The sequence below is a fragment of the Thermobia domestica genome, chromosome 11 (assembly GCF_964235325.1).
Source record: "Thermobia domestica chromosome 11, izTheDome1.hap1.1, whole genome shotgun sequence".
Lineage (NCBI taxonomy): Eukaryota > Metazoa > Arthropoda > Insecta > Zygentoma > Lepismatidae > Thermobia > Thermobia domestica.
Genome location: NC_137464.1, coordinates 212,214,738 through 212,239,024, shown reverse-complemented (window position 1 = coordinate 212,239,024; position 24,287 = coordinate 212,214,738). Strand labels below are relative to the sequence as shown.

Here is a 24,287-nt window from a genome sequence, read left to right as displayed (position 1 = left end):
TTGTTGAAAGAAGGGGTATCAACCGTTGGAGAGTGGTAAGAAGAAAATGTTTTGAGATAGTTGTTGAAAGAAGGGGTATCAACCGTTGGAGAGTGGTAAGAAGAAAATGTTTTGAGATAGTTGTTGAAAGAAAGGGTATCAACCGTTGGAGAGTGGTAAGAAGAAAATGTTTTGAGATAGTTGTTGAAAGAAGGGGTATCAACCGTTGGAGAGTGGTAAGAAGAAAATGTTTTGAGATAGTTGTTGAAAGAAAGGGTATCAACCGTTGGAGAGTGGTAAGAAGAAAATGTTTTGAGATAGTTGTTGAAAGAAGGGGTATCAACCGTTGGAGAGTGGTAAGAAGAAAATGTTTTGAGATAGTTGTTGAAAGAAAGGGTATCAACCGTTGGAGAGTGGTAAGAAGAAAATGTTTTGAGATAGTTGTTGAAAGAAGGGGTATCAACCGTTGGAGAGTGGTAAGAAGAAAATGTTTTGAGATAGTTGTTGAAAGAAAGGGTATCAACCGTTGGAGAGTGGTAAGAAGAAAATGTTTTGAGATAGTTGTTGAAAGAAGGGGTATCAACCGTTGGAGAGTGGTAAGAAGAAAATGTTTTGAGATAGTTGTTGAAAGAAGGGGTATCAACCGTTGGAGAGTGGTAAGAAGAAAATGTTTTGAGATAGTTGTTGAAAGAAAGGGTATCAACCGTTGGAGAGTGGTAAGAAGAAAATGTTTTGAGATAGTTGTTGAAAGAAAGGGTATCAACCGTTGGAGAGTGGTAAGAAGAAAATGTTTTGAGATAGTTGTTGAAAGAAGGGGTATCAACCGTTGGAGAGTGGTAAAAAGAAAATGTTTTGAGATAGTTGTTGAAAGAAGGGGTATCAACCGTTGGAGAGTGGTAAGAAGAAAATGTTTTGAGATAGTTGTTGAAAGAAGGGGTATCAACGGTTGGAGAGTGGTAACAAAAACATCTTGAGATAGTTGTTGAAAGAAGGGGTATCAACCGTTGGAGAGTGGTAAGAAGAAAATGTTTTGAGATAGTTGTTGAAAGAAGGGGTATCAACCGTTGGAGAGTGGTAAGAAGAAAATGTTTTGAGATAGTTGTTGAAAGAAAGGGTATCAACCGTTGGAGAGTGGTAAGAAGAAAATGTTTTGAGATAGTTGTTGAAAGAAGGGGTATCAACCGTTGGAGAGTGGTAAGAAGAAAATGTTTTGAGATAGTTGTTGAAAGAAAGGGTATCAACCGTTGGAGAGTGGTAAGAAGAAAATGTTTTGAGATAGTTGTTGAAAGAAGGGGTATCAACCGTTGGAGAGTGGTAAGAAGAAAATGTTTTGAGATAGTTGTTGAAAGAAGGGGTATCAACCGTTGGAGAGTGGTAAGAAGAAAATGTTTTGAGATAGTTGTTGAAAGAAAGGGTATCAACCGTTGGAGAGTGGTAAGAAGAAAATGTTTTGAGATAGTTGTTGAAAGAAAGGGTATCAACCGTTGGAGAGTGGTAAGAAGAAAATGTTTTGAGATAGTTGTTGAAAGAAGGGGTATCAACCGTTGGAGAGTGGTAAGAAGAAAATGTTTTGAGATAGTTGTTGAAAGAAGGGGTATCAACCGTTGGAGAGTGGTAAGAAGAAAATGTTTTGAGATAGTTGTTGAAAGAAGGGGTATCAACGGTTGGAGAGTGGTAACAAAAACATCTTGAGATAGTTGTTGAAAGAAGGGGTATCAACCGTTGGAGAGTGGTAAAAAGAAAATGTTTTGAGATAGTTGTTGAAAAAAGGGGTATCAACCGTTGGAGAGTGGTAAGAAGAAAATGTTTTGAGATAGTTGTTGAAAGAAGGGGTATCAACCGTTGGAGAGTGGTAAGAAGAAAATGTTTTGAGATAGTTGTTGAAAGAAAGGGTATCAACCGTTGGAGAGTGGTAAGAAGAAAATTTTTTGAGATAGTTGTTGAAAGAAGGGGTATCAACCGTTGGAGAGTGGTAAGAAGAAAATGTTTTGAGATAGTTGTTGAAAGAAGGGGTATCAACCGTTGGAGAGTGGTAAGAAGAAAATGTTTTGAGATAGTTGTTGAAAGAAAGGGTATCAACCGTTGGAGAGTGGTAAGAAGAAAATGTTTTGAGATAGTTGTTGAAAGAAGGGGTATCAACGGTTGGAGAGTGGTAACAAAAACATCTTGAGATAGTTGTTGAAAGAAGTGGTATCAACCGTTGGAGAGTGGTAAAAAGAAAATGTTTTTAGATAGTTGTTGAAAGAAGGGGTATCAACCGTTGGAGAGTGGTAAGAAGAAAATGTTTTGAGATAGTTGTTGAAAGAAGGGGTATCAACCGTTGGAGAGTGGTAAGAAGAAAATGTTTTGAGATAGTTGTTGGAAGAAGGGGTATCAACCGTTGGAGAGTGGTAAGAAGAAAATGTTTTGAGATAGTTGTTGAAAGAAGGGGTATCAACCGTTGGAGAGTGGTAAGAAGAAAATGTTTTGAGATAGTTGTTGGAAGAAGGGGTATCAACCGTTGGAGAGTGGTAAGAAGAAAATGTTTTGAGATAGTTGTTGGAAGAAGGGGTATCAACCGTTGGAGAGTGGTAAGAAGAAAATGTTTTGAGATAGTTGTTGAAAGAAAGGGTATCAACGGTTGGGGAGTGATAACATGAAAGAATAGGTGTCGTTTCCCGAATGTTCATTAATATGTGGTCAATTGATTGTTCAAGAATAATAATTAAACTGTAGTACAGTCCATATCGTTTTAGTTGGGTGATAATCGATTTCAAAAGTGAAAATGTATGACTGGTTTCCGCCATCAGTATTTTTTCTTCTTTCTGCTTATATACTGTCATAGATCAATAATATTTTAATCTTCATTTTATTATTATTATTACTACTACTATCATTGTGAAGAAAGTATTTTTCTGTCTGAAAATTTGTCCTAAAATTTGTGGTAAGTTATTTTCATGTAACTTATGAGTAGATAATTTGTTAGACGCTGTTGTCACTTATATAACAAAAATTCTTTCTTTGCGTAAATGCATCTGTAGACATTTTAGTCTTCATAAATTATATTCCATAACACTGGATTCTAAAATCTCGACGTCATACGCAAAAATTGTCAGCTAATTGTTAAACAGGCTAAACAACTCCAGCATTGATTTTTTTATATGTAGCCTTATGTTAAAATCCAAAATGACAGAAACGAGCGAAAGAAAGAAGAAGAAGAAAAAAAACGAATAGTGAATTCATACTATTCTTGTTGCAAAAGCTAGAAAAGATCACAAGTCAATTGCTGACTTAATGTCTCTTCATTAACTAGTGGTTTCCTCAATACGCTAAGTTAGCCTAGCTGACAATTACTAGTAGAGTTGTAGCAAACTATATCGCTACTAGAAATGATTAAATAGACCGACATCGTGAAGATGCAAGCTTTAAACCTTAGCCTGTCAAACTACACATACATTATTTTCATTGTATGCACAAGTCATTGTAATACTTCATTCCCATGTACCAGTCAGTTCTCTAAAAACACATACACTCATAAATTCAACGTCTTACTCTTAATTAGATTAAAAACACATTAATTAAAAGTTGGTTCTCATTAGCTTACTCTATACATTACCGCAATGGCACAACCTCACGTATAGCTCCTTTTTTTTTTAACTTCAGAATGGAGTCACAGTATTGTGTATTTTATAATTTTCGTTTCTATTAATTTTGAATTTCAGGTATCAGCCGTCCAAGTGTCTCCAACGCAGCTTTCTGTAGATATATTCGCGTCATCAAATCACATGGAACTGAAAACGGATATCCAGATAAAAGGTGTATTCGTCGCTGTTGATCACATTGTTCTATGGAACGGGAAACACATCTTAGTATATGAAGTTGTTGCAGATACTAATCACATGAGAATAGCAGGTTAGTAAAAAGAAAGAAAGGAAATGCGGTACAAACTTCATTATAGTTGTGACAATTTCGCTAGACAGAAAATTCGTGTATGATTTTGCTTCATCCTCTTATTGTAATATTGTAAGATAAAATGATGTTAGTAATGAGTTTCAAGCATTGCATTTGTTTTTTGGGCGTCATTGTTATAACAGGACTTAAGGTGTGGTCAAAAAAGACGGTGAATGTAATTACACAATGCCATCTATCAGTGCTGTATCCATTTCAACTAGTAAGCCTGGTAGCCTAAACCTTTGATACAGTCACTGTTGAGGTTGAACCATGTCGACTTCGAACGAGTTGTGACATGTTAGTTGGCTTCCCACCAGAGGCAGAAGAGTGAGGACGTGTTAACAGTGTCTGTCGCGCGAACATTAAGTTTTGCTCTAACAGGGCGTCTATCGGTCACGAAAGTCACGAAAGTCATGAAAAAGTCACGAAATCAGAAAACGGTCATGAAAGTCAAGAAATTTAGCTTTTGGGTCACGATTTTTTTTTTTTTTTTTTATCTGTACAAATATAAGTATAGACTGGAAAATTTTGTTCTATAAAACGTCAAAACTCACCACCAAAAATGGCTATGGTCGTCTTCAGATGCTACCAAATCGCGAGCAAAGCACGCTTTTATCGCATGCATAAAAATTCGGCTCAACTAGCACCCAAATTAGCTCTTGAGAATGTGACTAAATTTTATGGTTTGGGAAAGAAAAGGTCACGAAAAAGTCACGAAATTTCATTTTGGAATTTTAGTAGACACCCTGATAAATGACTTGTTCAGACAGGCGAATGACTATTTGAGAGATTTCCGAAGAACTAAACATCTTGTATGGGTTCGTGAAAAGCACTTTAGCCGCCGATTAAATGAGCAATGGCTTCCTTTTTCACCACGAAAACGCTCCCTGTCACACTTGCTTTTGATCCACGAGATTTTGGCCGGAAAAAATGTTCCTGCCTGTTCACATGCGCTGCGCTCTATGCGACGTATGGCTCTTCCCAAATGTTAAAACCGTGCTTAAAGGAAAACGTTTTGACACTATTCCTGACATTGAGAGGGCTACGACAGAGTAGCTGAACGCCCTTCCAAACGAAGCTTTCCAGAAATGTTTCCAGTCATGTATTTAACGTTGGGATAAGTACATTGCTAGCCAAGGACAGTGCTTGGAAGAAGATTAGATCAAGTTTCATATAAGCTTATTACTTTGTTTCTAATAAAATTATTCACCGTATTTTTTTGATCACAACTCGTAATTTGCATTTTTGCGAAAATCAGTACCTTTTAAACATTTTCTGATTATCTTTAGCAAGTTTAATTTCACATTTGTTCTGTATTATTATTATTATTATTATTATTATTATTATTATTATTATTATTATTATTATTACTATTATTATTATTATTATTATTATTATTATTATTATTATTATTATTATTATTATTATTATTATTATTATTATTATTATTATTATTATTATAATAAGATCAGTCAAAATGTTAGTTCTTTGCACTGCTTGAGAAAACAATACAGGAGCGAATGTTTACAATACTTCTATTTGCACAAAAGTTCCATACAGAAGTTCCTTTTCTTATTTAAACATTTCCTGAGGCGTTTCACAGGTTTTTGTATTTCTTCTGCGAAGAATTCCAGTCCAACATCCCGTACTCACTGTTGGGTTACGGCTTTCACCTCGTCATTCGAGTTACATCGTCGCGTTGAAAGTTTTTTCATGGGACCGATAACAGAAATCACAAGGTGAAAGATTTGGGCTGTAAGGGATGTAAGGTATATGATCTTACACTTCCCACTAAAACTTACGCAGAAGATCGCTCGTTAGTTTAGCCACTTGCGGTCTCGCATTGTCATTCAGGAGCTCAACATCTTTCGAAAATTTACTTTGTCGTCGAACTTTAAGTGATTTTCGCAATCTTTTAAAGGTTTCACAATAAGACGATTCATTAATTGTAGCATCCTCCGCACCACATCTTCTCTATCGAAAACATTCACCTGAGCATCATCTCCACAAACGGAAGTATTCGGCCTTTTTTTTTTTTTTTTTTCGATTCGGGGGAGTGGAGTGTGTTCACTCGAGGGAACTACGATTCATTTCATTTCAGGTGAGAAATCATAAACTTAAGTCTCGTCGTCTATCACATTGTGTCCAAAACTCATTTCTTTCCTATTGATAACTCAAAAATGCATAAGCACTGTCAAAATGCTTCCCGTTACGCACAAATTTTATGGAATTAAAGATGTTCGGCAATAATCGTATGCACACTTGTATGTGAAATATCCACTTCATTTGAGATTTCGTCTACTGTTACACGTCTGTTTGCAAGAATGAATTTATTCACGCGAGCAACAATCTCAGGTTTTGTTGAATATTATGGTCTTTCCTTGCGATAAGCCTCGTTAATATCTGTACGTTCTCAAACATTGCGAAAGCATGACACGATACTGCATTTTCACCATACCCCTCGGGCTAGTGATGTGAGGTAGAAAATTTTCCGCTATATTTTTCCGGAAAATTTTCCGTTCTAAAAAATATCAGTAATCAAGTAACAATTCCTCAGCAATCATAAAATTGGTTGAATTCATGTATAGAAATGTTAAAAAGTGAAAGTTCGTTTAAAGAATCTGAAACTTTTCATGGCTCAGACAATTTTCAGTACTATGTAAGAACAAATAAAACAGTTTTTCATAAATCGAAATATTTTCTCTTATGGAAAAATTGAAGAACTTTTTATGAGTCGGAAAATTTTCATTATTTTGAAGCAAAAAGTAAAACTTTTTGTGAATCGGAAAGTTTTATTGCTCTGTAGAAACAAGTGAAAGGAATTTTCATAGATCGGAAAATTTTCATCACGATGTAGAAACAAGTGGAAGAAACTTTTCATAATCCGGAGAATTTTGGATATTATGTATAGTGATGTTAGGTGGAAAATTTTCCACTATATTTAACTGCATATAGAGCTACAAAATTGAATTTCTGTAAAGGAAAGTTAGTCAGCAACAAATTATTATTTTCCAATTAGCTTTCAGGAAACGGAAAATTTTCTAATATTTCAAGTTGGGAAGTAAAATTTTACACAGTGTTTCTACTCTCTCTTCTTCTGCGAGCTCCTTCATTGCTAAGCGGTTAGCATACGCGCCTTTGGCATGTAAGACCTGGCTTCGATTCTCAGCAGGAGCTCATGTAGTTCGTATTCCACGTTAATTAGTTGGTCCCGTCTTATATAGTCTCGCTGCTGAAAGGAACGTTAAACTAAAAATCAACTCAATTCAACTTCTCTGTCTCTTTCTCTCTCTCTCTCTCTCTCTCTCTCTGTGTGTGTGTGTGTGTGTATGCAAAGTGCAGAGAACATACATCGAGTTTGTAGAGTACATATATCCCATTCTATTATTTAAAATTTCAATCTGTTAAAAGTCATGAATATTTTCCGATTCATAAAAACATACTCCACTTATTTATTCCTACATCGTTGTTCAGCCGTAAAATTTATTGGTAATAAATATTGTCGTAAAAAGTTTCAAGAAGTGAAAATCTAACGATTCTTCATTTCAAGAATGTTTCAAAAACTTCAATGCGTTCTTCCCTCAGAATCCACCTTTGATCTTACAATATTACATTTCGTCAGTTTAATACGCATAAGACGGCTTTTTCATACCTTTACTACTTTTATAGATTTACATACTGCAACATTTATAAATAAGTATATATAATGTTAAGTGCCTACTGTAAATTTTTGACTACCCAAAAATCGAGAAAATTTTCTGGTTTCCGAAAGGTAATTGGAAAATGATAATTTGTTGCTGTCTAACTTTCCTGTACAGGAATTGAATTTTATAGCTGAATGTGCAGTTAAATATAGTGGAAAAGTTTCCACCAAAGATCACTATACATAATATCCAAAATTCTCCGGACTATGAAAAGTTTTTTCCACTTGTTTCTACATCGTGATGAAAATTTTCCGATCTATAAAAAATCATTTCGCTTGTTTCTACAGAGAAATAAAATTTTTCGATTCACAAAAAGTTGTTTTACTTTTTGCTTTAAAATGATGAAAATTTTCCGACTCATAAAAATTCTTCAATTTTTCCATACAAGACAGAAATATTTCAATTCATGAAAAACTGTTTCATTTGTTCCTACATAGTACGGAAAATTTTCTGAGCCATGAAAATTTTCAGATTCTTTAAATGATCTTTCACTTTTTAACATTTTTATACATGATTTCAATCAATTTTATGAATACTGAGGAACTGTTACTTGATCACTGACATTTGTTAAGAATCGAAAATTTTCCGGAAAAATTGAAAATTTTTCACCTCACATCACGGCTAAACAACGATGTAGGAATAAATGGAGTATGCTTTTATGAATCGGAAAATTTTCCGTTTCAAAATTTTCTGGAAAATTTTCATCACTGTACAGGATAGACAATTTCTCGATTCATGAAAAGTTGTTTCCCATGTTCCTACATAGTACGGAAAATTTTCTGAGCCATGAAAATTTTAAGATTCTTTAAATGATCTTACACTTTTAACATTTCTATACATGAATTCAATCGATTTTATGAATACTGAGGAATTGTTACTTGATCACTAATATTTGTTAAGAACGGAAAATTTTCCAGAAAAATATAGAAGAAAATTTTCCACCTCACATCACGGCTAAACAACGATGTAGGAATAAGATGAGTATATTTTTATGAATCGGAAAATTTTCCGGAAAATTTTCTGGAAACTTTTCTGTTTCAAAAATTTCCGGAAAATTTTCATCACTGCCTCGGGCATTTACCGATAAATTGCTGTTCGAAAAACGAAGTAGTGCACTCACTTCCAATTTGGACGCCAATGCATTCTCCAAGTTAAAGATAAGCGTTACATTCTCTAAGTTAAAGATAAGTGTATTGGAAACGGAATGAAGTAGGGCATTATAGACAGAAGAAGAAACCGCTTTGCTTACAGAATGATAATATAAATGTCTTCCCGTCTCTTTCTGAGGAACGTGGAAGAGTAGAAAAAGAATTTTAAGGATATTTACACAGAAGGTTTGGTGGGTTCTGTATTCTGGAACAGGAAGGTGGGGGAATTCCAGCTCTGCAGGGGTGATTGTTGACGTATTAGGTAGCACCAATATCCAGTCGTGGCGTGATGCAAGACGAAAATAACAATCTTTACGCTATATCACTTAAGTATTTTGAATTAGAACTAACTCATACTAATACATTATTGAGCTTTGTACTTTTGTGTGTGTGTTTTAGTAGTGCACATAGTAAGTAAAATGAATTGTAATTGTTTTAGTAGTGCACATTGTAAGTAAAAAGGATTGTCCTTATTTTCTTTTGCAGGAACTTTTCAGTGCGATTGTGAAAAAGTTGTAATGCATGAACATAGTTTGTTTATAATTGAAGGCGATAAAATACAAGTACGAACGTTTCAAGGAACAATCAAACAAACGTTGAATTTTCTTGAAAGTGAAGGAAGACCAATTTGTATGGATTTGTGTGCATCATATTTGACTGTTGCCACGGAATTTGGAATTATTAAACTTTGGGACCTGTCAAGACGGTAAGCATTTGGATACCTTATGATAGCTGTGAAAGAATGGATTGAAAAGCTGTGTGGTAACTGCCCAGATCTGCATTTTCGTCTTGCTTTAAGTTTTATTTCGTTAGTTTTCATTATATTATTTGATGCAAACAGATTTTTAAGCATAAAAATATAAATAAAGTTAAGGGTCTTCATTAAGCTTAGTCCCACTTTTTTGAACTTAGGTGAATAACTTAAAAGACAACGAAGAATATCAAAAAAATAGAAAGTGAATCATGTACAGTGTGTCCGTAAAGTTACATAACCCAAAGTTTGCGTATATCTTTTGAACCAAAAACGGTAAAGACCTAAGACTCGAAACAAATGTAAGCGTGTTCTATGTAGATATTTTCGGGCTCATGACCAATGTTGGAATTTGTAACGTTTTTGCGTAGTAACGAAAGAAAGTACCGAAAGTGTAAAATAAAAAATGTACAAAATAAAGAAAATCAATATTCAGTTGCAAAAACTGATTTCCTATGGGTAAATCCCTGTGTATATGTGTAGTATGCATCAATATTTTTCGATTGGTGCGAAAATGTGACAAAGTTGATGCAGTGTTGCCATGTAAAAAAGGCTTTTTTAATGCAAGTCCGTAAAATAGGTGTTTTTTGACAGAAACGCGGACCCTGCCAACACTTGTAAAATTACTGCAACCGGTGTGTTTTAGGTTAATTAATGATAAGCAATGAGTAGATACGAAACTTTTTCGCAAATGCGATATGTGCGAAACGTCAAGAAAACGCGTATATGTTTCAGGAAACCTCAAACTTCTCGTTACAGAGCCAGAAATCACGTTTATATTATCGCGAATTTTTATGAAATTCGGCATTACTTGTGATAAATGCGAATAAAATCAAAAAAGTGAAATTCTTGCTAATTATTGCTAATAATAACTAAAAAGCGCATTTCCAATATTATTTAACTTAAGAATTGTTTCATTTTACCGAAAATGTGCACGACGCTAAATTAAATTCTCCATAAAATCCGTAAACTTGCATGGCGTGATGTCACTTTCTGGGATTTTCAACGCCTCTTTATGCGTCACTAAGGATAGCCGGGACCCTTATGCTCACATTATTGTCGGGAAAACGAAAACTTGCAAAATAAATTAGAGTTAGCTCAAGCAGGAAAATTTGGGTGTGCTGTTGCAGAGTTAATTAAAAAGGATGGTGCTTTTCACCAGGCTGAAGTTGAAGTAAAGTTGAAAACTGCGTGTCAAAGGTATTGATGAAACTGCAAAATTACACTCAAGCAAGTGACGACAATTCTGTGTGGAGAGTTTACGAAATCTTTGCGAGGTATTTGATCCAGAAACTGTTTCTCTTCATAAAGATGTAGACATCAGCAAAACTGAACTGTTGTTTAAAGCGTTGACTGTGTTTTGTGGTGAAAATCTTCATAATCTGTTGGTTGTTTACGGTGAATTTAAAAGTAAAGTTATTAAAATTCTCAAAAGTGAGGATAAGAAATTTGACATCGTGTCATTGTTAAACAGTTTAAAATTAACCACAGGTCATTTGCAGTCAGCTCGTTACGTTCAATATGGTTGCCAGTCTCGAGTGTTGATGCTGTGAGAGATTCTTTTCCAAGTATAATATGATTGTTACTGACAGGAGAACAAACTTAAAAGAAGAATTGGTAATGTCTTACTGCATGTTATCCTTTAACTAAAGATGAGGTTAGAGGAAGTGTTTAAAATTTTGCATTAATTTCTATATTTCAGTGAATACATTAGCTAAAATGTGCACCTAGTTAAGGTATATCCTCATTTTTATACCTTACGTACCAAAAATATACTGTTTACAAGTACCATATTAATAAAAATGAACTTGTGTTACATTTAAAAACTAAATGCGAAAATTGTGATAATTAATGCTACAAAATATCAAAAATGTTGCGAAAAAGTTTCGTACCTAGCAATGAGAAATTGCACATAATTGAGAACCTGAGTTTTTATGCAAAAATTTGCGATAAAAAAATACTCACCTACAGCTGGCAACTCTGAAATCCTTGGATCAGTGACACGCAGTGGAGGCAGATTAACAGTGATCTGGCGAACGTCGTTGTATTGAGAGTTTTAATGTTTGCTGTGAGGTGTGTCGATAAATAAAAAATGTGATGTACAGGAATAACTCCAGGATCATTGAGTAACTGAAGAAAAACATTGAAACAGAAATTCAATCAATCACGAGGAACACTCTTAAAAAGGTGTCAAGAAACATGGTGAAGCGTGTAAATTTGTGCTTACAAGAACGCGGCAGCCACTTCGAATATTTGCTGTAATGCAGCCACTTCGAACACTTTGACGAAGATTCCAACCTTGCCAGCTGTAGGTAATTTCTTATAGCAAATTTTTGCATAAAAACTCAGGTTATCAATTATGTGCAAGTTCTCATTGCTTATCATTAATTAACCTAAAACACACCTGTTGCAGCAATTTTACGACAAAGTGTTGGCAGGAGCCACGTTTCTGTATAAAAAAAAAAAAAAAAAAAAAGGACTTGCATTAAATGTCCTTTTTACATGGCAATACTGCATCAACTTTGTCACATTTTCAATGGATAAATGTTGATTTTCTTCATTTTGTACATTTTTTAAAATTATTTTACACTTTCGGTACTTCCTTTCGTTACTACACAAAAACGTTACAAATTCCAACATTGGTCATGATCTCGAAAATATCTACATAGAACACGTTTACATTTGTTTCAAGTCTCAGGTCTATCGTTTTTGGTTCTAAAGATATACGCAATCAAACTTTGGGTTATGCAACTTTACGGATATACTGTAGTATCTGTAAAGTGGTATTGTGTGAACTAATAATTATTTTAAAGACCGTTCGCATACCGTATAAATTTTGATGTCCAACAATTATGACGCTTAAACTATGCACAAAGTTTTGGCCAATAATAAGTAGAAGTTTGAAAAGAGTTATTGGTTATGTAATACCATTTTGCAAAGGGTGGTGCTGGGAAACGGGAAATTTTGAATCTAGAATTAGCAACAGTGAATGGCCGGCATTTGTTTGGTACCGATGACAACATTGAAAAGACTTTGCCATTTAGTAATAATGAAGCATTGAAGTTGTGCGGAACGTGTACTCGCTGTGAGAGCATTTGTTAAGAACTGTAACGATATTCTACGTCTGAGGATCCTGGTTCGATTCCATGGGCCGACATTTGGATTTACTTCATCAACAACTTTTAATTATTTTATTATATTTTTTTAATTACAAAAGACTATTTATGTAGCCTAAAGCTTCCTGGAAGCTTTTCCTGAAACCTTTGTGTTAATTAAACTAAGTCCTAGCAGATGCCTTTTATCCGTAATAATGTTTCAACAACCTTGCTCATTACTTTTACCTTTTTGCAATCTGTTATTTTCTACTTGTGTCTGGGTACGTTTCATGACTCCGCCGAGTCACTAAACTGTGCTTGAGGACAGTGCTCATATATCAAGCTTATTTATATATACTTTGAGCGGCTACCCGTCGTGTTACAGAGCGATGACATTCTATGGCCTCGGAGATCCCCAGAAATCAGTGTGTATGATTTCTCTCTGTGGCAAATCTATGGGGACATCTCGAAAGTAAAGAATATAGTTCATGTCCAGCAAACATCATTGAACTGAAACTGAGGGTTAAAGAAAGTCTTACTGGCGTTCCTCAAGACGTAATAAACTGAACATTCCAGTGAATTTCTAAAACATACTTGCATCATAATGTGTATGGTGAGATGAGGCACATTTTTCTGATGTCATCTTCAAGAAATAAAGTGACATGTAAGTGCATAGCTAATGTTATTGTTATTGGCGTACTCTGTACATGAATCTGAATCATTAAGAGTATTGTTTCGTGAGTTGATTAGTGCATTTTACGAGAATTAATTATTTTTGTGTGTTTTCGTGCGTCACCTCATTTTACATTTTGTATATTCTTGATTGTCTTGAAGTTATTCACTAAAATTGTAAGAACTGGGATTAATATTAGTGAAGAGCTCAAAAGAACGCAAGCAGAGGCAAGATCTTAAACGCCCTTAATATGCATGTTCCAGAAGTGCAGAAAACATTGCTAGTATAAAGATGTGTCAGGTTATAAATTGTCACAGTGATTTCCATTTATGTAGTAAGTAACGTTATTTCTAAGATCCAGTGATTGCTTTATCATAGATGTAGTTTCCTTTTTCTTCTTCTTCTTTTTTTAAACCGACAGTTTTGTACTCGTATTAGTAGAGGCTGGTGGCAAGGTCGGTAAGGCATCTGCCTACCGACCAGGTTCGATCCTCAGGGTTTATTTCTCTATCTATCTCCATTACAATGCGATTCAAAGGTTCGTCCAGCCCTCTATAAAATGTGTACCTGGAGGGTAAATCCAGTCGGAACGTAGTGCTGATAGGGCCGCGGTGGCTCAGTGGTAGAGCGTTCACCTCTGGTGCTTGGGGTCCCGGGTTCGATCCCAGCCCCCGCCACGTGAACTTTGTGGTGGGTTTTCTCGGGGTTCTCCCGTTTCCTCCCACTTTCTTCATTCCACCATTTCATTCGTTCTTCATCATCACCGTCTCCTTTAGCCTAACCGGCATAACCGTGGGACGTAAAACTCAAAGATTTCATTTCATTTTCGTAGTGCTGATAACATCATACCTACTGCACGTGCTGAAGTTGAATAAATGTGAAGCCTTACCTCCATATTGCTCGTGTACCTCATTGGCTTGTCTCGAATGGAAGGGAGATGTATCTTTACTTTTACCTTTTATGTTATTTTTAATTTATCAATGATTCACTGTATCAATCTACTTGAATTTTGAAATTAAAAAAAAAAAGTTATACCGATGTACGACAATATGTTTACTTGTGAATTGTTCGGATATTATTTTCTTTTTCCTTTCTTTCTTTCTTTTTTTAAACTTAAACGTCTTACGTTATGCTCCGAGGCCAAGGGAGATGGTGATGATGATGGAATGGTGGAATGAATAAAATAGGAGGAAACGAGAATATCCCGAGAAAACCCATGCACATAGTGTTTCTTTTTCACCACGAATCTCACTTGGCACGAATTGAAATCGAGCCAGGGATTACACGCACCAGAAGTGAGTGCTTTCCCACTAGCCACCGCAGCCTTCCGTTTGATTTGCAGTAGAGTAAGAAATTTGGGTGTTAAATAGAATCGTGAGGCAGTTGGGGAGCTACTTGAATTTCTCGGATGCTTAACGAACGAGAGTAAGTGAGCGAGAGTTAGCGCTCTTGCTTCGTAATTGAGAGATCTCAGGACTTCACACCTTGCTCTCGACTACCATAGTTAATGTTTTTTTGTCAACCCAGCAAGCAGAGACGGAGATGTTATCCTAAATATATGTGGGTTTTGGTCGATGTTTCACTAATTACTTTCAGTGTAAAATGGTTTCACAGTTCATCTGAATAGAGCAACAAAAAATTAAACAGCTCTCCTCACTGATCTAATGGTTAGCGCTTGTGTTTTAGGTGCGCACGGTCCCAGGTTCGATTTCCGGTAAAAGCACAAAAATTTAATTACATAATAATTCACTTCCATGAATCATCCGTTTTCTTTAACCTAAGGGGGCATAATCGTGGGATATCTTACTTAAAATCAAATTTCAAATAAATTAAGCAGTTGAGAAGTAAACTCCCATATAGAAAGCCAGAAATAAGTCGAAAGTGAATGTGTTAATCACACATCACGTAGTTGAATGTATGCCATCTGATTGAGGCATTTTAGTTTTGTTTAGTTTATTATTTGGAAAATTTAAATCTATAATTGAGCTTATAACATATTTTTATATTATGTTGTTGCTTTCACTTTTTATTGCAGTGAAGCCAAACCACACTCAAATCCAAAGAATCTTACAGATGTTATCTCAGATTTTGGTGAGGTAATACATGCCGGCAGTAATTGCACTGGGACGAAGGTTTCAATAACAGTAGCTCAGGTTAGTGGATATTATGTAAGGAAACTACCTACATATAATGTAATGTGTTAAACTATCATTTATTTGTAAGTAAAAGAACGTACTGGTGTACTGTTTAGTTATCTTTCAGAAGTGTTATAGGTGCCCCTTCACGGCCAAAGTGTATGCTTTCTGTGTGCGTAGTCGTGGGTTCGAATCCCACTTTAAATATAGTATTATTCCTTTTTTTAATTCAGTCTGAAGTTAGTAAGACCTGTATAAGGTATTTTTTTTTCCTTCTCTAGTAAGCTAATTATATAAACTAAATCGTACCTGACCTTATTTTGGGTATTCTCCAAGAAAAGGATAAAAAAGAAAAGAAAGTAGTCATGTTACATTTCGAAAAGTAGATTATTCTTATCCCTCTCAGTGATGTGTGCTTATTAAGAAGCACATATCGTTACTGACAAGGGTAAAAGTATCTTGTTTCTTGTGATACTTTCTGCTTTTTGAACATAGAATAAGATTACAGACTACAGCCGAAATATAGAAAGTGTACAAATATGTATTACAGAGGGCAGTGAGATTATTTTGTGTAATGATTGTGTCCTTAATGTATTCTGTGATAGGCATAATAGAATGTAAATTTTTATCGTGTTACCGAACAAGGAAGTGTAACTGTTTTCAACAAATGCGTTTACCATATGGAAAGGAAAAGCTGTTGATTAAACCTTTCAGAGTTCCAAGTAAAACTGTAAAATCCTGCATGGTTCAGCTTATGACATAAATCATCATTCAGGAACGGTGGAGGACAAGGTAAAAGGAATATGGACACTACTCGCCAATATCTTTTTTTCTAGTATTATTCCACCGCCCCTGAATGGTGGGTAATCACATGAGCTGACATATAGAATCATAATTGAAAGATCAGAAAGCTTACAGGCGAGTTTTTTTTATTTTCTTTTTCTTTTTCTTTTTTTTTAATTTTATTTTTCTGAACTTCACCTTCCTATCATAATGAACATTTATAATTTGCTTTATGTGCTAATTTCGATTTTGACTTTTGTTTCGTTTTCCAGGCAAATTTACTTCCGGATCCGAAGTTGTTTTTATGGGATATAGAAACAGACACGATCATGTACTTCAATTTTGCTTCAGGAAAACTTGATGAAGAGGAACTTAAAGTCCCGCCGAATTCAGCAGTTTCTGTTAGCTCTAGGGAATCTCATGATGTCGTAGTAACTGAGAGGTAAAGACTTGATTTTATACTGTACTTTATTTAAAAGTATGAGTTTATTCCATTAAGAAGTATGAGTTGATTCTTTAAAAATAAATAAATAAATAAATAAATAAAATACCGAAAGTTAGAAAAGTCACTGGTAAGACCTGTTCTAAATTATGACGTCATGCCTTACAAAGAATCAAATGAGGCGTTCAGAAGCCAAACCGATTAACTCTTTAGTTCTACACATTTTTGACTTGGAAAAGATACATTCTTTTCAGAGGCAAAATTGATTAACTCTATAGTTTAATAATTTGCCACTAAAATGCGTAAACGTTCTGATCAGTCTCATTTAAATACATTGTATCCAAGTTACTAAAATGCTCAGTACTGAAAAATCTCGTTTGATGGAGTTAATCGGTTTGGCATCTGAGCGACTCAAATACAAATCATAAACAGTACGTATCACAGACGAACCCCAAAGTAGGCGAAGTTTAAAACAACTTGAGAAGATATTTTGGACTTGGTGTTTTTGAGTGTCATTCATAGTATTATTATTATGATTTGTAATACTTCAGAACCATGTCTGAGTGGCGTAAGAGGATCATGAATCTCCTGAAATAACATGACAGATCTTAGGGATATAAGCTACTTACCTCTTGTTACTGTTTGAAGAATTGTAATATATTAACGAATGCTACTGAAATGCTATATAAAAATGTGAATAATTAATTCGGTGAAAATTTAACTTACAACATTCCAATGAAAGGCGTTCGAGATTTACGCCAAAAATATTGCTGAGAAGTTCAAGAATAAATATTCTCATCATCACTCTGGAACACATAAGGTTAGTATGTTAAATTTATAAGGTGTTATACAAGTTCAGTTATTTGATATAGACTACTACGTTAATTTAGCTTCCTCTCCGTACGTAAACAAGGCACTAATATAACTTCAAGATTTGTAAAATCCAAAAAGAAACCGAATGTCTCTTCATTTAAGAATTCATGTAATATGTTGAACAAATAATTTGGTAAATTGTCAAAAATGATAACCGTTTTAGGTCAAAAAATCACTGTTAGGTTTTCCAACTTCTAAATTGCTTATAATCATCTCACATATTTTAGATTTTGATTTCTGACAATTGCTTGCACTTCTAAGCTTTCAGCTTATTCCTGGAGCCTTGTTCACGGAGAATAAAAATAAGAACAAACGAAATAAAAACACCAATGAAATACAAACAAATGGACTCAGTGAAGAAGAGCAGTGAAAATACACTTTGTCAATTGCTGATTTGTACTCGTGAAATGATGGTGTAGCACGCTATGAAACTTTCCAATTTGCTCATACATCTTAAAATATCACTTAGCTTTTTTTTTTCCTTTCTTTATGTCATTTGGATAACAAATAGTTTAAATTAACAACAAAAAGTTCACATATTAATACTGAAGCACTTAGGAGGCTAAAGAATAATAAAATGAAACTCACTTGATACCTTTAAAAATTCACGAAAAACTTCCACCCATTACGTGAGAAATACGTGGAATAAAATTAACACATATTTACAAATAACAGCACAAAATAAAAGCGAACAAAGATGTTTATAAACTCAAACTAATAAGGTTGTTCTTGAATGAATTTTTTTTAATGAGTGCAGAAGTTACATTAATTAACAACGGCTTTGGGCACGTGTGTATTCTAAATTATGTATTTGTTTACCCTTTATACAAGATATGTAAGTTGGCAGAAAACTCGTCTTCTATATGTGATGCCTTCAATAAATAGTGAAAACTTATAATTTTTAATTTCTTTTTATTTTTTTCCCCCCCATTCTTGTCTATTTAAAGTTACCACAAACTTCATTACTGAATTATTTGAATGTTCTTTGATACAAAGCGTTCCTTGTTTCAAAGAAGTGATCTGTTATACCTTTTTCTCTTTTTTTATCCATTTTTTAAAAGATATTTATTGTTAATTCCGCGACAATTAGTGAATTTATTTTTACTTTTTTCTTTTTTTTTAAAAAGAAAAGGAGGAAAGGATCGCTGAACACACAATGACGTCGTGTTCATTGTAATTTACAATTGTTTCCGACGATCACTTTTTCTATTCATACTGCTAGCTTCCTTAGGATGTTACGGTATGTTTTTCACTACCGGTAACATTAGATAAAATTCTATATTACAGTATTCCTTGTACATTTTATCGGTAGGTTATTTTTATTATAATATGTATTACTGCTGACTAGCATATTGTAAATCAGTACCGACAATATGACATTGATAGCTACATAACGTAAGTAATGTAGCATGACAACTCAGATTATGTGCTTTGCACTCGCTATGTTTATATTATTAATACTACGGAATTGTACTACGATAAAATGAGATAAATTATTTATTGTTGCGATTGTAGTCAATAATAATGAAATTGTTGTAAATCCAAAAGTTCTTCGGCATTAATGTACGAAAAAACGTTATAGGTTATTTTTGTTTACATAATTTTAGGCCTAATGTTTGACCGGAAGAAAGATAGAATTTGTTGTTTATATTTATAGAGATTCAAATTATATTTAGCATAATTGCCATTATTCTTATAAAAGTACGAACACCTTAATGTGTTTCATGGTAGCTTACCTGTTCTGCGGTTTTGAAGCCTGACCTTGCACGAATTGTGCGTCTTTCTGAGATGTAAACAAATGTCTGCCATGTTGTTATGTCTCAAAGTGGGAATAGCCACATTAAATACTCAATATAGAAGAAAAAGAATAATGGAATATGCGGAAATAAATAAATAAATTCTCTTTTCTTTTTGTTAAAACTGATTTTATATTTTACGAGCCATAAAAATTAAATATCAATACTTATTATAGTTAAATCTAGTGTTGTCAAGAGGGGGTGTGTGAGGTGGACAGAAGATCCTATATACAATATAACAGGAAAAGAGCCCAAGAGCCCTGCTAAAATATAAAAAGGAAATGTGCATCTAAAAGGAAATTTTGGACCGTAAAACCTGTCAAAACCTGAAATTTGGCCAACCTGGCACATAATTAGGCAAAATAGGGCTCTTGTGAGATATTAATTGTGACGAAAAAGGTTTCTTCTGGGGACGGCCTACCTTTAACATGGCAATTCAACTGGAGGTTGATTAAAAGAGATGGAAGCCGTCCAAGATGTTTTCCTTGGTGCTATTCAAGGTAATTTGAAAACAAGGAGGATGCTCAGGTAATATTGGAACCAACCAGACAGTCAACCAGGTGGTAAATTTTAGTACTGTGTGAGCATCTCAGGATACAGGTTAGTGACCGTATCCTCCATTTTGTTGACCTCTAGAAGTTGCATGAGAAATTCTCTTTAAACCCTTTGGAGTATTAGTGACTTTGGGTAAACCCTTTGGAGTATTAGTGACTTTGGGGTATCAGTGACATTGTTTTGATGACTAAATTCAAAATTGTTAATCAGGGACAATAATCATTTCTCCATTATGTATGTGATGATGATGAAGAGTTGTTAAGCGTATCGCTAAGTCACACAAGCTCAGACGGTCTTTAGAGGGGAAGGAAATGAGTAATGACAAAATCTAATAGTCATGAACTTCGAGTCTTATAATTAGTTGCTGCTATGAGACCAAATAGTGAAAGCTCTGCACATCGTCCTGATGTTGACATCTTAAAAGCATGTTATTTGATATATATATATATATTAATACTGTTGACGGTACTAATTCCATAGTCACTTTAAGTTAGGATTTTTTTTTCTTTCATGAGCGTTGTTGTTGTGATACTGTTAACATATAAATTCAAAATTCCACAGAAATTGAATTATGCTGCATAATCAAAACCTCATTTGCATACTTTCGAGAAACTATTGAAAAAAATAAATTTGTTATTCCTGATAGCGTAAATAGATGTTGAGGCAACTCCAGCGTGCAATTTATTTATGTGTCTGATTTCTTTTATTATTGTGTGAATTTCGTATGGTGTGAATATATATATATATATATATATATATATATATATATATATATATATAATGTGTGTAAGTTATCCGCCCTCTTAAATATGAAATGTGGTTTCAATATTCGTACTAGATGAGATAGGAGTAGGATAGTTATAGGTTAGGTTAGATTAGATTATTTAGGTAGTTTTTGTATTGCTTTGTTATTAATGTCATGCACGGTCTTGCGGATAACTAAATGAATATTGTTAAATGAAATGAGATATAGATATCAAGCCTTTGCCCTCCGTAAAGGGAATGTATTCAGTATTTCGAATATGCTGAATTATAGGAAAAATAATAGTAACATTTTTCTTTGTGTTGTGTGTTTATTGATTGGAGATTATAAGTATGGGCACGCCTGGTGAGATATGGAGTTAACCTCAACTGTAAACTGTATACTATGGTTAGTGGTAACAACGAGTTATCTTCCTTTTTCAATTTCTTAAAGTAATCTTGTTATCCGTTCTTGAAAATGACTCCTTAAGAGATGAAGGAGTATTGTTGTTATTTAAAGAATATGAAATTGCAATAAAAGATACAAATATTTAAATTTTTATTTGGTCAAATCGAAAACAGTACATATTTGTACATACAGTTGATTGATTAATATTGTCTTCAAGTTGAAGTACTATAAATAAGATTAATGATAGTCTTCATTTAAGTAAGGCTTAAAGGTTTCGATGCTGGGTGTCGCTTCAGCAAGATCTTGGAATTAATGACACAACATTTTTTTTAATAGTCAGATGCAATAAACGTTCGATAATTTTAGAAACAAAACTTGTCTGGTCATAATTTGAGTTAATCCTTTTAAGCCATTGTGGTTGTTTTGTACTGCATTGGATTGGCGCGCGAATGGTGGTGAGGGCCACACTACTCTTCGGGCATCTGTTCAGTTGGGTATAGACGAACCAATAATTATGGCCTAAAAGGAAAACATCATGAATAGGATTTTTTTTCTTTTCTTCAAAATTTATTTAAAATTTTATGATTCATACTAGATATAAATATAAAATAAAATATCTACATTAAATTAACATTATGGGAAAATTTAAGCGTTACAAGGAGTATACGTTAAACTGTCAGTATATTTATTTTTTACAACAACGATATTCGTTACTTTCTTATGTATAGTGAGATATAATATGTTAATATAAGACTGTATATTAATTAATAGAATATAATTAGCGAAACGGTTGTCGGGAAGAAATATAAATAAGCACAAAATAAGTTACCAGAAAGTTGTTGTTCAGTTGTAAAATTTAACCCCATAATTTAACAAATTTGGTTCAGTGGAACATGCAGCTCCTAACATATGCAGTTTTTAATTGTATTTAGCGGTGTATTGTTATATACTTTTCGTTTATTCCAACAGAGCACAATCGTACTCAGCCCAAGAGGTAGCAGGTCGTTTTGTGTTGTCACACTACTGGGATCCAGAAGAACCTAAACTTCTGGTATGCGAAGCAAAGCTTCTACCACAATCCAAAGAATCAGCGAAACTAGTCAAGCAGAAATTTCCTAATTCGCGATCAAATCAGGTTGCAGACAAGGTAAGAAGTGCTGTAATTAGCTTATTTAATGAAAGTTAGTATATGCAACATTCGGATATGGCGTGACATTGATGAAATCTTTTTTGACACTAGTGGAAAATCGGCTAATTAGATCACAGCTTTCATTGACTAGTTATGAATCTGATTATCTTTAATTTATAGAAAGTTGTGCTCGTACCAGTTCATTTATTAAGACTCGCCGTTACAGGAAAATATTTTCGAAGAACATCTTAGAGCGTTTAGCGAAATGTATAAACATAAAAAAACTTTGATAGAATATTATTTCCTTAAGTATATCTAGGGTTGATGTTCAGCAAGACCTGTATACCAACTAAGTTTAATAATAATAATAATAATAATAATAATAATAATAATAATAATAAAAGAAAAAGAAGAACAAGAATGTTGTTGGTAAGGTAACAGTAATACTTTCGGTACATTTTTGTGTATTGCTTTAATAAATACATAGTTCGCTTTTGAATTGTGTCCGAAAGTGCAAACTCCCTGCTGATACAATTCTTTGGATACAAATCTGAGTAGTGGCAGAGTAAGTCACTCATGTGAAATTCCTTATAACCGCACTGCATAAGGGCGTGAAGTAAAATAACAACATTGGAAATGATATAAACTTGATTCGCGTTATGCATTTTGGATATATAAGAGGGAAACACTTCTGTCCTCCTTCAAAAACGGAGCATGGCTTCAAGCCCTACCTTCTCACACACTCGGCCTACACCTTTCTAATGAGAGCTTTCGTATTGCTACAGATCTGCGCTTAGGTGCTAATATTTGTGAGCCTCATTACTGTCCTGCTTGCAACGCATATGTTGATGATAAGGGATTACATGGTCTTTCATGTATAAAAAAAAAAAAAAAAAAAAAAAAAAAAAAAAAAAAAAAAAAAAAAAAAAAAAAAAAAAAAAAGTGCGGGAAGAAAATCTTGACATCATAATGTGAACGACATCATTTGTAGAGCCCTCGTATCAGCGGGAGTTCCTTCAATAAAAGAACCAAATGGTTGTTGCCGCTCTGATTGTAAAAGGCCTGACGGCGTGACCTTGGTACCGTGGAAAAACGGAAAAGCACTAGTCTGGAATTTCACATGTTCCGATACATTTGCTCCTTCCAACATACCCCATTCTTCAATTCAGGCAGGTCTCGTCGCCGCTCACAGAGAATCAGACAAAAGACTAAAATACAGAAACCTATTGGACAAATATTGGTTTGTAACAGTAGCAATAGAAACTAGTGGGTCTTGGGGTCACGAAGGATCTAATTTCATTAATGAAGTTGGTCATCGAGTAGCGTTCAAAACTAGTGATCCCCGAGCTACCGCATTCCTTTTCCAACGTATCATCATCGGCATCCAGCGCGGGAATGTGTCACCGATCTTAGGTACATTACCTCCCGGTAAAGAACTGGACGAGATTTTTCTTCTATAATCCACAATAAGAGGGAAGTACAGACACCCTAGGAGGCTGACAACCACTTTGACGATGTTCATGAAGAATGTTTTACTAAATTTGTATTATTAAATTTTAAAAAGAGAAAAACAGCTAAGGAAATTTGTTCAGGAATTGGAAAATATTCGGTAGATATTTCTAAGATAGTTTACTATAAGTTTTAAGATATTGAACTTTTTATGGTTTGTTAACAAATACGAAAAGTTGTCAATTATATTTAGAATGTGTCATTAAAACCATAAGTCATCTAATACTGATAATTTTTTACGGCACAAGTTAATGAAAACAAGTCTTGATAATATTAATAATAAGACTGCTATTAACTTCAAATAATTGTGAACAGTACACATTAATTTAAAAAGAACAGTACTCCTTACTAGAATCCCGCAACGCGCAATACTTGTGCACAGTTTCAGAGTATTACTCTTTCATTAGTGTGGTGGAGAAGTTTCGCTGCTAAACAAATGGCATCGTGAAGAAGTCTTTCATTTGATTAATCCTGACAACCCTTAGCAGGAAATCAATCTTCAAAGTTGCTTTGATGTTCTTTTCATTTCTCAAGTTTCGTGATAAAAGGCAGATAGATATATTTACATACAATATGCACTAACTAACGATTGAAACCGTGTGGCACCAAAACTTAAAAGCACATTACCAATACAT

General features: G+C 34.1%; 1 protein-coding gene across 2 annotated transcripts in view; it reads left to right on the top strand.

The window, feature by feature from the left end:
* Window positions 1-24,287, top strand: part of rempA (intraflagellar transport protein rempA) — a 96,856-nt gene that overhangs the window by 35,643 nt on the left and 36,926 nt on the right. For both annotated transcript variants that reach the window (XM_081731577.1, XM_081731575.1), the window contains 5 exons: window positions 3,681-3,870; window positions 9,248-9,467; window positions 15,316-15,433; window positions 16,471-16,640; window positions 21,984-22,161. In XM_081731577.1, the coding sequence (XP_081587703.1) occupies window positions 3,681-3,870; window positions 9,248-9,467; window positions 15,316-15,433; window positions 16,471-16,640; window positions 21,984-22,161 (876 nt within the window). The remainder of the gene's footprint in view (window positions 1-3,680; window positions 3,871-9,247; window positions 9,468-15,315; window positions 15,434-16,470; window positions 16,641-21,983; window positions 22,162-24,287) is intronic.